The 15,959-nt window shown below is 36.1% G+C and overlaps 1 protein-coding gene across 1 annotated transcript in view; it reads left to right on the top strand.

Annotated features, from left to right (window-relative positions):
* NDUFS4 (NADH:ubiquinone oxidoreductase subunit S4) overlaps positions 1 to 14,694 on the top strand; it is a 49,628-nt gene extending 34,934 nt beyond the window's left edge. Inside the window, exons 3-5 of the mRNA XM_072860211.1 lie at positions 5,576 to 5,748; positions 10,043 to 10,116; positions 14,486 to 14,694. Of these exons, the coding sequence (XP_072716312.1) occupies positions 5,576 to 5,748; positions 10,043 to 10,116; positions 14,486 to 14,589 (351 nt within the window). The 3' untranslated portion in view covers positions 14,590 to 14,694. The remainder of the gene's footprint in view (positions 1 to 5,575; positions 5,749 to 10,042; positions 10,117 to 14,485) is intronic.
* The last annotated feature ends 1,265 nt before the right edge of the window (positions 14,695 to 15,959 follow it).

Genomic DNA, 15,959 nt, shown 5'->3' on the forward strand with positions numbered 1-15,959 from the left:
TGGCTGTTAGAGTAGTATCTCCTCAGCTGTGAAATACAAACTGAGGAGCAGAGTTTGCTGAAGGTATAGCAGCACTTGCAAATGTTGGACGGTTTTGGATGCTGACACCTCCTTTGCATAATGGCAGTCAGTAGTCTAAAAAGTATAATAATGGACTTATGTTGATTCTAGACAATTTCTGCTTCTGTTAGACCCACTTTTCAGCATGTCCTTTTCTCCATATCTAGTTTCTCTGTAGTGTTTTCTGCAAAAGTGCCTATGGAAAGATATTTTCTTTAAATAGAAGATTTCATGTAATCATCGTTATTATTTAATCCTGTTTACAGTGTTCGGTTTTCTTTTTTAAAATATGGTTCTTTCACTGCTTTTATTAAGTTCTTTATTAATTGTTCTGTAGGATGGCTAGATGGGAGAACACGTTATGGGTAACACCATGTTGTTTGCAGATTACTGTGATAATGCAAAATTATTGTGAAGTCTGAAAGGAAACTGTATTCTGTGTGATACAGAGTTTCCTAAGGGCAGATATGTTTTTTTCCCCTTGTTATGTCTGTAGCTGTTAGATAAATGTTGTCTGACCACGTTTAGTTCATTCTGCTCCATTTTTCCACTTAGAATTTGCATAGTAGATTCAGTTCTCTTACATTTGTTTCAGGAGTACCGTATTGAAGTGTAGAAACATAAATGTTCTCATCCTGACTTACAGCCTAAGCAGCTGAGCACACTAAATAAAAAGCTCCTTTCACAGCAGCTATTTTGTGGGTATTATGAAAGATTTTCTGTGCTTTGATATAATAGGTCTTAAAGAAAGTATATTGCAACATGAATTTATAGCAAAACTTTATGCACTTAGTCTGGTGAAACATGTTGGGGGCGGGGAAGAGAGCAAGCTGTTGTAGTCTTCTATAAAGTATAGAAAACTTATACTTTTCCTCCTTTCTAACAAGTGTAAACTATTGAGGTTAAGTAGGTGGGGCAACCGGAAGTAATTACTAAGGCCAGTGGCATTTTTGCGGTTTAATAAAGGCAGAAGCTAATTATTCAGTTTTTATTTAAGTGAAATGATGCCAAAAAGGAGGTTCCTGCAGAGCAGCTGCACTCCTTCAGTGTTACCCTAATTTACCACAGACACAACTGTCACAAACAGAACTTTTAAACTTGATATATAGCCACGAAAGTAAGGAGCCCTTTGTCTGGAGTGCATGCAGAAGAACTCCTTTATACAAATCAACCGGCAGATGACGGACAATGATGAAAATTTGATTCTTTGAAGTCATAATGGTCATTGAAATGTGTGAAATTCTGGTATTGAAAAGAGAGCGGCTAGCAAGACTCTAAATCCTGGGTGGTTGCTGGAAGCTTGCTGGGAGGTTTTTCTGTGTTTTGACATCAACTTCCCATTGCTTGTTCCCTGTTTCCTTTATTAGGAAAAAAAAAGGGGGGGGGGGGTGCTAAACAGTAGATAGTTGATAGTGGTTATGTACAGTTTTTGTCTATGCATGGAAGGATATGTCATAGGAGAAACATGACACCTTTATGCACACCTGACCCATCTATTCCAAAACACTTGTTTTCAGAGATACTTCCAATCATTTTGTCACTTTCCCTTGCATTATAGAGTTCCCTTTCTTGCCCCCTTTGGAATTTGTGCTATTAGTGGGGTACTTGAAAGAAATTCTCATTTCCTTTAGAAGTCATCTTCATGCCGAATACTGCTTTTGTTGACACTGCCTCTGTGAACCAGTTTTTCTCCCTGCTGTATAGCATATTTATCATTTCTTATTACTCTTTCCAGAACAGCTTTACCAGGCTTTCCACCATGACAAGTGTTCTTAAATAGTGTAAGCTACAATAAAGACAAAACCTCCTCTTCATTTGTGAGCAATTTGATGTGATTTCTTCTGTTGAAAAAAAGTGAGTGTGTTGTCCCTCTCAGCTTATTCCAAGAAGAACCAAAATGCCTCAAAATGAGTATTTTAATTTTTTAATTGTAAAAAAATTCAGAGTTTGCTTTTAAAAAAAAGCCCCTCTATATATATTAAGAAAAACAGAATGTCAGAATGCACCTTTTAGATGATAGCCTGTGTTAAAAATGTGAAGCAGGGTTGTTAATTTTTAGTAAAGCAAACCTATACAGTTCAAAATTCAAGTCTTTTATATTGTCACCTTGTTATTTAGAATTCTGAATGCCAAACACCTCACTAATATTTTAATATGCTAATATAGCAAAATTCAGTAAGGAACACTTAAAAAAAAAAAGAGATAGTAATGTGAAACCAGCTGTCAAAAACATCTTTGTTTTGGAAGGTTGGTTCACAGGTAGTTTCAATGAGAACTTGAACTCAGAACAAAGCACTGAAGACACAGTAAAGAGTTCAACCCAGTGCAGCATAGTTCTTTTCAAGTATTATATTGTTTTAATGGCATCTTGGAACGGGAGCTTTAGCCCATTGAAATGTCGCTTAAAGGACAGGTTCTTCTGTCACTAGCTGGAGCTGTGTGGATGAAATGATCACAATAGAGTGTTGTAATGCATTTTAAAAGTGTGAGAAATCAGTTTGTCTAGACTAAGAGTGCGCCTACAGGGAATAGGAATTTTAGAGCTTCTGTGCTCTTTAGGTGTCAAGTATGTGATAGATGCCAAGCCTTTTTATTCCATATCTTTGGCAACAGCTCAGCTATGCTACAGTACCTTACATGTCTACAGCAAGCAAAAACAGTGATTTTATGTCAGAACAACTTGGGCTTCAGAAACCAGAAACTCATTGTCCTAACAACTGTCTGTTCAATTGCCAGCTTTAAAATGGGGAAGATATCAATAAACAATTGCTAGATTCCCAGAAGGCATGGAAACTTTAGCTATAATGAATCAAAGTATGAAGAGCTAGCAACACCATGTAGATATTTTAGTTTCTGAAAATAGGCAGGTTTTAGTTTTCACCTTGAAAAGATTTTTATGGGATGAATCCTATATTATTAGTGAAATAACTTTGATTTGGAGCCAACTGAGTGCCCAAAAAAACATGGCTTGAGGGGACTTATGGTTTGTCTGGGGTTTTGGTTTTATTTTCATCCAGATGAACAAGTTTAGGCATTTCTTCACTACGGTTACCTCATAAATATAGCATTTGCTGGTTTTTAATACTCTCTTTAGATTGTGTTCTGTATGCACTAATATGTGTAGTATTTTTATGATTGTGTGGTGTGGAGGCTTTGAAAGAGGAAATTGTATATGTCCATAATGTTATTTAACATAGTATCTTATTTTAATAATTCCAGATAATTCTGGTATAATTCAAAAACCTCTAAATCTGAAGCATAAAATTCATAATAGACATATGAGTTGCTGAGAATAATAATAGTAAAAAAAAATTTCATAATTTTGAGCTGTTCTGAAGCTTGCATATTTTTAGGTATTTGGTGATAACAAACCCAGAATTTTTGCATGTAGCAGATTATTTCAGAGGGGAAAAAGAAGTTTTTTGTGAATATTACATTTTCTCAAGGGGCATGTTTGTTAAATACAGAAATAAAGGCTAATACAGTAGCCTGTTCCTATAAACAGACAAGCTGAAACATTGAAGCCCCACCAAACTTTACTGCAGGTCAAAAGCCCTTTTTGTTAAACAAAGCACTTTGCCAATTCAAATAAGAAAACTTTAAGCTATTTCCTTCTAAAACTGTGGTTTAAGCTTCAGCAGTCAGAAATGCCAGTCTGTCAGGAGGTGTTTTACATACGTGTTGCAACATTCCAGTGACTGGTAGTGTTTCTTTTTCATATCATTGCTAGACTCATATTAAAAATAAACATTACTTGATCCTAATAAAAGCATTTATAATGGAATTGTTAAGATATTTTGACAGTTTCTTTTGGTATTCTGGGTAGAAATATGAGAAGTTGGAAAACTAGCGTGCATGCTTGTTTGTTTCCCTTGCTGTTCTAATTGCAAACACAAGTCAAATGCTTTAAACTTGCTCCCTTGTGTAGTTTGGAGGGACTGATCTCCCAAAATTTATTTTCTGAAGTAAAGCGAAAAGTGAGACTTGCCTCATTTCAAAGGATGATCTGGTGACAGCATCAAGAGCTTTTAAGTTTGCCACAAAACAAAATCCCATAAAGTTAGTAGCTACAGACATGTAAAGCCACAGTGATTTATTTAAACTTGTTTGCCTTTTAATTCAAGTCATGGCAGTACTGGCGAGATGAGTTTGATATGCCCAAAATTTTGCTGCACTTTTTTGGACTTCTACCAGTTTACTGTTTGTTCCTGGAGAGAGCAGAGGAGGGGAGGGCAGGGAGGAAGACCAAGGAGCTCCCACTGGCCTTTTAAGTATGTAAGGAACAGGAGCAGTTTAGCATCCTTAGAGATGGATTTGATGTTTGATTTCACTCTTTACTCTACTAGGGTGAACTGACAGGTTAATTTTATGTAATTACTGTTTAGTTTTTAGCAAGAAAGTTCACTTTGATTATATGTGATGCTGCTGAGGGTAATTTTTCACAGCAATTCTTGTGAGGTTTTTCGCTATCTTATTCTGTGTTAAAGTCAGTTAATATTTTTAGGCTGGTTTTGTGATCCTTCAGTTTTTATCTTTGTTAGGTTTATTTGTTGAGGGCTCACAAGCCAAGCCTTAGTAGAGGAGGGCATCCTACTACTGACTATATACAACGTTACAAGCTTTTTTTTTTTTCTTTGAAGGTTGGAATCTCCTGAATCCTTTTGTCCTTCACAAAAATACCAAAGAATGTTACCAGTGCCAAACGTTGCTCTCTTGATCTTGAACATCAGCAGAAGAACTGACTCTCAAAAGCTGATATTCATAGCTTAAAACACGTTTAGAGGGTCAATTTTATGTAATAACTAATGGTTAGAGAAATAAGAGAGCTGAATTCTAGTACCTTCTCTGCAGTCTCCAACAATCATTAGATTATTGTGCAAAAGATAATGTCCTGCCTCTTCCTTCATGCTAAAGCGTAGTTTCTTGAGTCAGCGTGGATGTTGTTGCCTCTTAATTATACACAGACTTAAGCCCAAGTGAAAGCACTCACACTGCAGCACATAGTTGGCTGACTAGGATTTTGGTGAAGAGTCCTGTTCACATGAAGTTTAGGCTCCTAATGGTAATGTAAAATTTCAGGATTTGTTGATGTTTCAATCTGTGCTCTAACATTTTCTTTAAGGGAGAAAGAAGAGTTTATACATTTCCGCATTTGCTTTAGCTGGTGCAAGTTGGAGCAGTCCTGATTTAGCTGCTGTGGTCAGAGGATGGAAGGGAATGTGCTGTCCTCCTCTGGCACTAGCAGTTGTGTAGCTGGGAGATGAGCAGGTTCAGGTAACTGATCCATGCAAAAATCTTACTCAGCCAGTGGAGGCAGGATGAAAGCAGCCCCAACATGTATCAGCTTCACTTATATACAACTGGACTCATAACATACTTTTCTGCATTTTTATCCTTTTTTGTAGCTTAAAAAATAAAAATAAAGCATGAAATTATGTAAAAAGCATAAGCAGCATTATTTTACAAGCCTTGTACGTGAACCCTATTTTAACAAGTTCCATTGTGTTTTTCATAGGATATCACTGCTTTAACTGGTGTTCCAGATGAGCACATCAAAACCAGAAAAGTTCACATTTTTGTTCCAGCACGTAATGCAATGCAGGCAGGAGTTAACAATACAAAGAAATGGAAGATGGAATTTGATAACAGGGAGCGCTGGGAGAACCCTTTAATGGGCTGGGCATCTACGTGAGTAGTTACTGAATTGGGAAATACTTTTCTTCTATATTTGGCTCTTATTAGTCATGTAAATTTTAGGTTTGAAATGTCCTTCCTACCTGTAAATCTACTTGCATTTTAAGAGTACTTAAAGAGTACTTTTAAGAGTAAGTGGTTGGGTTTGTTAGTCGTATGATTAATGATCTGTTATGTTTAAAAGCAGATTTTTAGCTCACAGCATCATCTGGAAGACTTTGAAAAAAGTGTTAACGACCAGAAATTTCAACGATTACATTTGTGGTAATGTTACTGTATGGCAGCATCAGGGAAAGAAGGTTATTAGTTAACTGAAGCAGTAAATCCTTCTCAGCTCTCAGTTGCATCTTTTAAATTTGGTTAAACATAAAATAACAATGCTTAGCTTCTGGATTTTTATTTTTTTTTTAAGTTCTATAAATATCCTGAAGATCTGAAATGAGGAGCTGTAACTAATTTAAAAAAAAATCCAAAGCTATTTAAAATATTACACTGTTTGTTTCGATGTTGCTAATATTAGTAAAAACTCTTAAATAGGCCAAAATCCAGAAAAGTACTAATTTTAGCTAAATATGCTATAATTTAGACATGTAATTATAACTTGGATGCAGCTAATTTTTAATTCTTTTTTCTCTATATAAACTACCTACATTTTACAGTGTGGTTAGAATTCCTGTAAACTGTGAGGACTATGCTAGCAATTCTACTGACAATATTGTAATTTTGATTTAAAGCTGTCTTGTTTGAAGCATGTTCAGAAAAGTTAATTATTCTACATAAACAAAAATCAACCACTAGAGATTACTTTTCAAACTTCAAAAAGAATACAATGTGTATTGAAAATGTCTGGCTGCAATCATATTAGCACTTACGATCAAAGACCACAAAATTCTATTAAAAAAAACCTTAAAACATAAAATATGAAATAATTTGAGGACGTATTTTTTGAGATTTATTAACATTCTAAATGTGATTACATAATTATTTTTTTCTTTTTTTGTTTATTTTAAAATAAATGTATCCAGAAATATTAGTGCAAAATAACCGTGAAATCAAGTCTTCCTGTTATGTTTATTTCCCATAAAAAACTGGGGAGGCTCACAACCTGGAACATCTTGGTTGTATTGGTATTGCAAAGCATTAGGCAAGCCAAGCTCAACTATTGTTAGACGAGAAAAAATAGTGAATATGAATTAAAATATTAATTGTATTAAACTAGTCTGTTAAAATACCTGTTTTAAACTTTAAGCCTGTATATAACAATGACCTCATATTAAGCATGTCCTGGGGTTTTTCACCATTTCATCTTAAGCATATTTAAATTGCTGTTTCAGAGATTAAGATTTCAATTATTTAATAGATGTATACCTTGGATGACTCAACTACTGCAAGTAGCTTCTGCATTTAGCAAGTAATCACTGGGTTGTTTCATGGGGCCTAAATTAATTAAGTGATAGACTGTTGACCAGCGATACACCTTTCCCTCCTGTCTTGTGTGTCCCCCAACTGTCTAGCCACTAAAGTATGGTCTATTTATACCACTGCACAGATTATAACACTGGAGCAGGTGCCAGTAACACCTGCTTTAGTTCAGGTTGAATTTAGCTTTTCTTCTAATCCCCCTTTGCTTTTCAGCTGACTTTAACCTCCCCAGACAAATTATTTTCTGGGTGGGATTTTGCATGATCTCAGCCAAAACAATGGCTTTTAACCTTTCTAACAGTTATAACCATTTGTGCTAAATAAGCCACCTAGAAAAATGATCCATGGTATTAAGAGTTTACCTATATATTAAATTGTCCTGAAGTGAGCTTATTGTGGGAATTTAAAAAGGAATGGCTGTTTTGAATTACATCTCTGCACACGTCTTTATTTTGGGGTAGGGAAAGGAATATTTCCTGTGTACTCAAGCTTCAGGTAGGCCAAAAGCAAGTGCTGTGTTGAGAATTGACACTGCTAGGTTAAGGGTTTTGTAAACTAGCTTGTATCTGTTAATTTTTTAAGGAATTCTCGCAAAAAGTATTGGTGGACATTCTGGTAATTTCAAATTACCATTCAACATCCAGAAATACCTAAGAAGAATGTCTTCTCTTCAGATTTAATTTCTGCAAAGAATAGTTCTTAGAAGTTTCCCCATTTACTTTTGATTAATGTAATGGGATTAGTGGATTAGAGCCCTTTAGGGTCTAGGGATTAGAGCCCTTTTCCTCTGAACTCAATATACTTATTTACCTATAGGTCTTTGCTATATTTCTGTCATTTTACAGTCTCGTTTGCTTTTTTGGTTGCATTAGTTGCTCCTTGGATATAGTTTTCTTCAGTGAAAATTATCCAGTTGTGGATCTAAATAAAATGGACCCATGGCATTTTTTTTTAATTGGGAGGTTTCATTACAGGAATGCCTATGGATAGTCCTTGAGTACATCTTTTTAATATAAAGCTCAAAACAAAGAAACATGGGAGATGCATGGTTTCCATTGTACAAGATCTCATAAGAGAACAAAATGTGGAATCCCAGTTTGTAGTGACTGATACGACAGTTTAGGGCAGGCGTAGGAAATCCTGCAGCACTGCTGTTGCTGATACTGTCAGGACATCATGCTGGCCATCCTGAACTCCCGTTTGCTCACAGATTATCACAAACTTAAACATGTGGATAGCTCATTTATGGAAAGAAATCAAAAAGCTGTATTTAGATTGGATGGAGGATGATCCCACATGAAAACAGAGCAAATAACTTCTGCACTATCCTCATTTCCAAACTGTCTCTGTCCTGGAATGTTTTCGCCAAACTTGCAGTACTGAACAGGCACTGGTCCCTCACTACACTTCAGACTTAAGCTTCTTTGTTTCCACTTAGTAGCGTTGCGAAGATTTTTCCAACCATGGAAGAGAAGAACGACAAGCAAAAGTTGTCACAATATTTTGGTATATTTGGGTCACTTGATTCTCCACTGATCACATCATAGACTAATTCGTATTTCCTAATTCTCCGTACTGCATTTTTAAGAGAAATCTTTAAATGTCTTTAAGACAACCCATCTTAGTGGCTTTTGAAAGTGTAATTTCTGCCTTTATCCTGTTTTTTTGTTGTTGTTGGGGAATATATTGGATATATAGTGAACTCCATTTTTTCCACGTGTACATCAGATAAAATTACATTGTTGTCTTTGCTGGAAGCTAGATTCCCCCTCTTCCCCTCCCCCTCCGCCAGTCACAGGCTTTGTCCTTTATTGTAGAGAGTTCAGTGTATCTTTGGTTGCTTTTTCTCTTTTACCCTTCTAGCTTCAAAGAGAAAACAGTTGAAGAGGCAGCTGCTTCAATAGTTAGTTGCAATTTGGTCTTGTCTTCCTGGTTGTCTCCCAGGCTCATGTGCAGTGTTGTCTCAGGGAAGCATTGTCAGGGAAGCATCATCTAATCGTTGTGCTCCTACAACTGTTATCTTATTTCTCTAAAAGTTTTGTAAGTTAATTTTTAGAACTCTTCCCCCGCCCCCCCCCCCCCCCATCCTTTGTCATTGTTCTTAAATTGAGCTTTTACAGCAACAAATAAGGCAGTTTGGGTTTTTTTAACTGAGATTTTAATTTGTTTCAAAAAGCTTTTTGCTGTTTGATTCCTTTCAGAAATGCAGTTAAGAAATAGCTGATCATCTAAAACTAACCACTGTGTATTTAGTTAGCTAGCAGTTTGCATTTCTGAGCTTCGTTTTCAGTGGTGGCCTGTGATCTGCTTGCTGTACTGGAATAATTTGTGGAGGTCATGTGACCTCAGCCAGAGCTGAAGTATTGAGTTTTTTTACATACTTTTCAGTCTCTGATTAAGTCCTGCTCTGCTCACTTTGATATTCTGCTCTTTTCTGTATAAGGTTATTCTTCCCCTAGCCACTCTACAGACTCTTGATCTCCTTGAAATGTTCAAAATTACCTTAAGCCTCCTGATCTTCCAAAAAGAGAGGGACTACACAGCTTAAAAAATTAAAAAGGTTGTTGTAGAGCACTTACTAACCTCAGCAGGTGGTTAGACATGTTTGTGTAATAAAAACCTTAAAACATTAATTTTCTGCAAGGAGTTGGGAGGGAATTTCAACAGACTGAAAGAGTGAAACAATACTCTGCAGAAAGTAAGTGTTAATCCTGGAAATAATTAAAAATGAAGGGATTTTGAATGGCTTGTGAGGTGGTGTACTACAAAAAGTTGTCTAATACAGCATTTGACCAGCGTTTGAGATACAGATATAATTATTTTATATTTCAAATGTGCTTAAAATTTGTTATCTGATTTCTTACAGAGCTGATCCTTTATCCAACATGGTTCTTACTTTCTCTACTAAAGAAGATGCCATTGCCTTTGCTGAAAAAAATGGTACGTATTGTATGTATTAGGTATGATGGATTCAGCTTTCTATAGGCAATCTTAATCTCAAAGTATTAACAACAGAAAAAGTACAGGGTAGAGAACCTTCCCTCTATTCCACAAAATTGGTAGACTATTAGTGCTCTACTTCAGGAGGAGGAAAACGGGGGCAATATTTCCGAGGGTGCTGAAGGCATTGGATCTAGGCCTTCCACTTTCTGGAAAAGTGTTCCAGCCTCGTAGCATTACTATTGCAATGCTTTTGCAAGTAGCCGTGTTTTGAATGATAACTGAGCCTTGCTCAGGTCTTGGAGGAAAATTAGTATTAATACTTTAACAATATCCCGGGCTGGGCGTCCCAGCTACATGGCAGTGGGATTTTTGCCTGAAGGCTTGACATGAGCATCTGAATTCTAGTTAAGGAAAGACTGTCAGAACCCTTGTGAATGTTTGATAGTCAGAAAAACTAAAATTAAGTGACTACCAAGTAAGCATGTCGGACTTTAGTTTTGGCTATGTTGCAGAATGGATTTATCATAGAATCATAGAATATCTCAGGTTGGAAGGGACCCATAAGAATCATCAAGTCCAACTCCCTGCTCCTCGCAGGATTACCTAAAACTAAACCACATGACTAAGAGCGTCATCCAGACGCTCCTTGAACTCTGACAGGCTTGGTGCTGTGACCACTTCCCTGGGGAGCCTGTTCCAGTGACTGACAGCCCTCTTGGTGAAGAACCTTTTCCAAATGTCCAATCTGAACTTCTCCTGATGCAGCTTCATTCCATTTTGTTGTGTCCTGTCGCTGATCACCAGAGAGAAGAGACAGCACTTCCCCCTCCACTGCTCCTCTTGAGCAAGTTGTAGATTGAGGAAGTTATACCTAACTCTTCCTGAGTACAATAATAAAGTCTAAACACTTACACTTGATGATTGTTCATATTTGAGAAAAAGATAGTAGAAAAGCCAGTATCATTACTTAATATTTTTAATGCTAATGATGTATCAGAAGGACTGTGTCTGTAAACTTATTTGGTTATTTAGGCTTGTCTTTTCTCACAGAATTATGGTACCACAAGCAGTATCCATAATTGCAGCCTTATGAATATTCAGCAGTCCTTTTATGTGTTGGTATGAATTTTTTGCTGCATTTTTTTGTTTTTGTTTTTTTTAATCTATTTCATTTTCCTTAAAGAGCTAGGCTTGATCCTTAGTGTTCATGGATGTGAGGAAGATTAATTGCACTGAGTTAAAACCAGGAATAATGCACATGGAGTGTAAGCTTCTTCAGAAGTCTTCCCTGTGGTCTACAGCTTTCAACTAAATTTAGTCTGGGGTAAATAGATAGTAAAGTTTCTTGGTCAGGCCAAATTGTGCAAAGCTGTTAGATGGCTTATGTACACCCAAAAACCAGGATAAGTCCATTAACTTACACAATTAAGAAGCTAAACCATTTAAGGTGCAATTTATTTGCAATTTTTAATGGTAAAGGCTAGTATTTAATTCCTCTGTTCCTCTTTGAATGGATTTTTTTTAACTTAATAGTCTTAATTTTATTGAAAAATAAATTGTATTCACTAAGAAATTAATAGGATCATCATATTTGCATTGGATATACCAATTACTATGCAATTTTAATAGTATTTTGTAATGTTTTGTGAACAAATATGAAATTTGGGAGAATCTGGTGTTGCTTTACTTACGCTTCTGTATTTTTCATGCTATTTCTGTTTCTTGGGAAATTCAGCCTATAAGAGAAAAAAACTGAATCCTGGCCTATACATCACTGTATTAATGAGCTGCTTATGTCATCTCTTTGGACATGATATATTCTGTCCTTTCGAAATGCAGATTCAAGTAAAATACTTGATTTGTACAGTGTAGGAGGTTTATGCCTTTACCAAATTAGTAATGAATCTCCATGGTGCAGGAAAACTGCAAATAAATTCAACCAACTAAACTAAGGCTGTGACTTAGTATTAATATTATTAGTTCAATATTCACTTAGCTTGCACCCTTAATTTTATCATAATTGAGATGTTCCAAGCTTTTCTGCAGATACTGGCTTGCCTAAATTATTATTCCATTTTTTTTTAAGGTGGTTTAGTTTTATGCATATGATATGTGCGTAATATTTTCTGTAGTAATAGCTTCAGTATCAGATGTAGCTGGAAATATAAATTTTACAATATTTAGTTCTGCTTTTAGAAAGAAATGAGAAACTTAGGCACACATTTACAATGGAACTTAGCTTCTACACTGAGGTGTTATTGAAACATGTCTAAGTCTAGGAACACAAATATTTACCTCTCTGTCCTTTCCATATGAACCACCCAAGTTTTCCATTACAAAATTTCTTAAGAACCTCAAGTTTAATTTCTGCAAATCCTAGATATTGCAGGTGTTTTTGATATGGTTGGGAAACCTAAGAATTCTTTCTCACCTAAGAACTTCAGGAACCTGAGGCAAGCTATCTTTCTGCCTGCCCCATGTGATGTGTTTTCTAATGTAGGAATAAAAGCACTGAATACAGTAACAGGAGAGATCTCTGTCCAAAGTATGACAGCTGAGGATGGTCTGAAGTCAAGGCAAAGACTGGATGAAATTAAAAGTTTAGCCTGTTGACCTAAATTCTTTTTTGTCCTGTCCGACATCACCGAGGCAGTTGTTTAAAAACATACAGCTCTAGTAACAAGGACAGAGAGTTTTTCTGCTGCACAGTAACCTTTAGTCAGGTGTTGACGGTGTTCTTCCAGAGATGATGAAATCTTCTTTCTATCCACTTGGCTTGTATGGCAGGGTTCTGGGCAAGAATAACTTCCCCCGCCATTGTGGTGTTTTTATAAAAGTGACCTCTGCTCTCTGTCATGAACAACTGAAGGTGCCTAACTCAAGGAGACTGTTCTAGAGCATGAAACCTTACCACATATGGTGGCCTCTTGTCATACAAAGTTATCTGTAACTAACTTTGAGGATTTTGGGTAGCTATGGCAGCCCAAGTCATTGTGCTGGCAGTTGTGAACCTCTTTTGGAGGCACTCGGCTCCTCTCTATCTGGTGTATAAAAAGATGAAGCAATAACTTGGGGCTGTAGATTCCATTGCAGCAGCCAAGTGCCTCAAAGTTAGGTGTTACAATGATGAATGTTGCAATACCAAATTCTGTTTCTGGGTACAGTTTTGGCTGTTTACTCAAGTTTGTATTTTTAATCGGAACAGGAGGTAAAAGCCAGTGCTCTCACAGATGTTTTTAAGATCTTTATTCCAGTATTTCTTACAGAGAATAGTTAACTTGGAAAATAACATTGGTTCAGCCTAATAAACATGAAGAAAATGTTTGTGTGACATTTGTGAGTACACAAAATTGAGGCACAGTGACGTGACAATTTGTGTTTCTTACAAAACATGTTTTGATGTGTAGATGTATCTTGAGTATTTTCTGTGAACATCTTAAATGTAGGAATTCAGGTATATCTTAAACCTTTTAGGACTTACCAAATTTTTGTTTTAAAACTGAGGAAGAAAAGTATCATCCTATTAGTATCAGTTAAAATTGCATACTTAACCACTTCTAGCTTCAACTCAAGTATCTCAACTTTGAGTGAAATGTTGCAGCTAAAGAGACCAAACTTTGGAATACTGAGTGCTGCCCTGGCAACTTTCCAGGCACCTGGAGGCTGCAGCCAATTTGCATTTTGATTTACATAAACACTAATGTCTCCACCTCCTCTTTTCTGACATTTTTTAGCATTTCTCTTGCTTAACTATCACATAATTTACTTGTCTTCTATCACTTCATTCGATTTTCTTTTACTCCTAATTTTTTATGTTCTTATAAAAATGTTAAGTATTAAACTCCTTTCTAATGCTGAAGTTTTTTCTTTGATCTTCCTTTCCTTGGTCCTCCCACCCTTCTTTTTTCTCTAGCTTTCCAAGGTCTCCATTCTCTCCCAACCTTTGGGATTGATCTTCCATGTGCTATTTTTTTCCATGTTTCCTTATTTTCATTTCCTGTCCCAGCATACACAGAGCCTTAGTGCTTCTGTGATGCTATGGAGTTGTGGAGCCATGAACTTGCAGGACAGTCAGTGTTCCCTGTTGAGCTTTTCGCTGATGTCTGTCAAGTTTTTTCCAGGAGTAAAGAAAATGAAGGTACGTAGTATGGTGAAGTCTTATCACCTGAGAGAATGGGCATATGTCACATCTATGGCATTTCAGTATTCTCTGCTGCCAACTACAAAGGAATAAACTAGTGGATGCCTACGTGGAGAAAAGAATATTAAAGGGTTTAAGTTGCATTTGCTCTATATTGTATGCTGAGAATATTTAGAATTCTCTTTGTTTCTTGTCTCCCCCCACCATTTCCCCTGTAACCTCCAGGCTGGAGCTATGACGTTGAAGAGAAGAAGATTCCAAAACCTAAATCCAAGTCTTATGGTGCAAACTTTTCTTGGAACAAAAGAACAAGGGTGTCTACAAAATAGGTTGGCATTGGCCGTCTGACTGTGAATAAAGTCAGCTGTGCTATATTTATAGTCCATGTATAATACATCTCTTAATCTCCTAATAAATTTGACCTTTAAACTACAGATGCATCTTGTGATGTCTATTTAAAATGTTTTTGATGTCTACAATTGAACCTGTTACAAACTTCCCTATAAATAGAGGAGATTTGGAGTGTTCATACTTCTAAAAAATTGCTGTACTAGGAATCTATCAAAAGGAATGTTTGAAATCAGCTGCAACTTTAAAGATTATGTTTTATCTTTGATGGTAATTTTATATTCACTATCTTGTTTAAACTTACCAGCCTTGCATATACAAATTCTCTCAATAGAAGCTGGGGTTTTTTCTTTCTCTTTCTATACAAGAGAAGTTTGTCAATTGAAGAGCAAAGTATGATATATAAAACTTAACATCTGAGTATAACTTAGACTATTCTGTATAAATGTATATTATATAACCTCCTTTCTGCCCAAATTAATATTGTCATTATTCCAGAAGCATTCATGACTGGAATAGAAAGCACTGGTTTTTGTGTTGGATATGGGAGAGGTTTAGTCCAAAAGATTGAGAGTGCAACTGTTTCTCTGTGATGTTCTTCAAAAGTAAAACTAAGCCAGTTAAATATTCACAAATTAAGTCAGAAGAGCGTCGAGTGCCTCACACAGCAGCAGCATATATTATGTTATATAATTATAGTTCTGGTTTTTTTATTGGTAGTTACATGTTTATCTGCATTGAGGTTTCCTGTTGCCTAACGAGATGTGGTGATTGCATCTCGGCCTTAACATCGAATACATAGCTAAACTCAGTTTGTCTTACATTACATTATATCATTAATTTTAATAATGCACATTATTATGTTTGGAATCCTTGATTACATATCTATGGCTTTTGGTTTATTCACTTTAACTTTCACTTAACAAATTGAGATATCAACACATGATCAGTGAAATCTATTACAAACTGGGGGAGGGTACACCTTTTTCATATGCAACTGAGAGTTTTATCCCAACTCTCACAAAAGAAACAGTTGAGACAGCTCTCTCCACATAGATCTAAAGAATGGTGTAAGTGCTATGCACTGAATTATAGCTAAAGGAAGGCATAAAACTACCTTGTGTTGCCCAGATTTGATTATATTCTTGTTTCAGTTTTAACCAGCTGCCCTATATGCTGGCTAACATTTGTTTAAAGCATTGTTTTTGACCCAGTTTCAGTGTAATCAACCAGTTGTCTTATGCCGCTATTTTCCTATCACAGACGAGAACTGTTATTCCAATTCATCTTCCTATTGAATTTTGAATGCTGTATTGTGCAGTGGAGCCTAAAGTCCTCCAGGAATGCCAAA

The sequence above is a fragment of the Ciconia boyciana genome, chromosome 4 (assembly GCF_034638445.1).
Source record: "Ciconia boyciana chromosome 4, ASM3463844v1, whole genome shotgun sequence".
NCBI classification, from domain to species: domain Eukaryota; kingdom Metazoa; phylum Chordata; class Aves; order Ciconiiformes; family Ciconiidae; genus Ciconia; species Ciconia boyciana.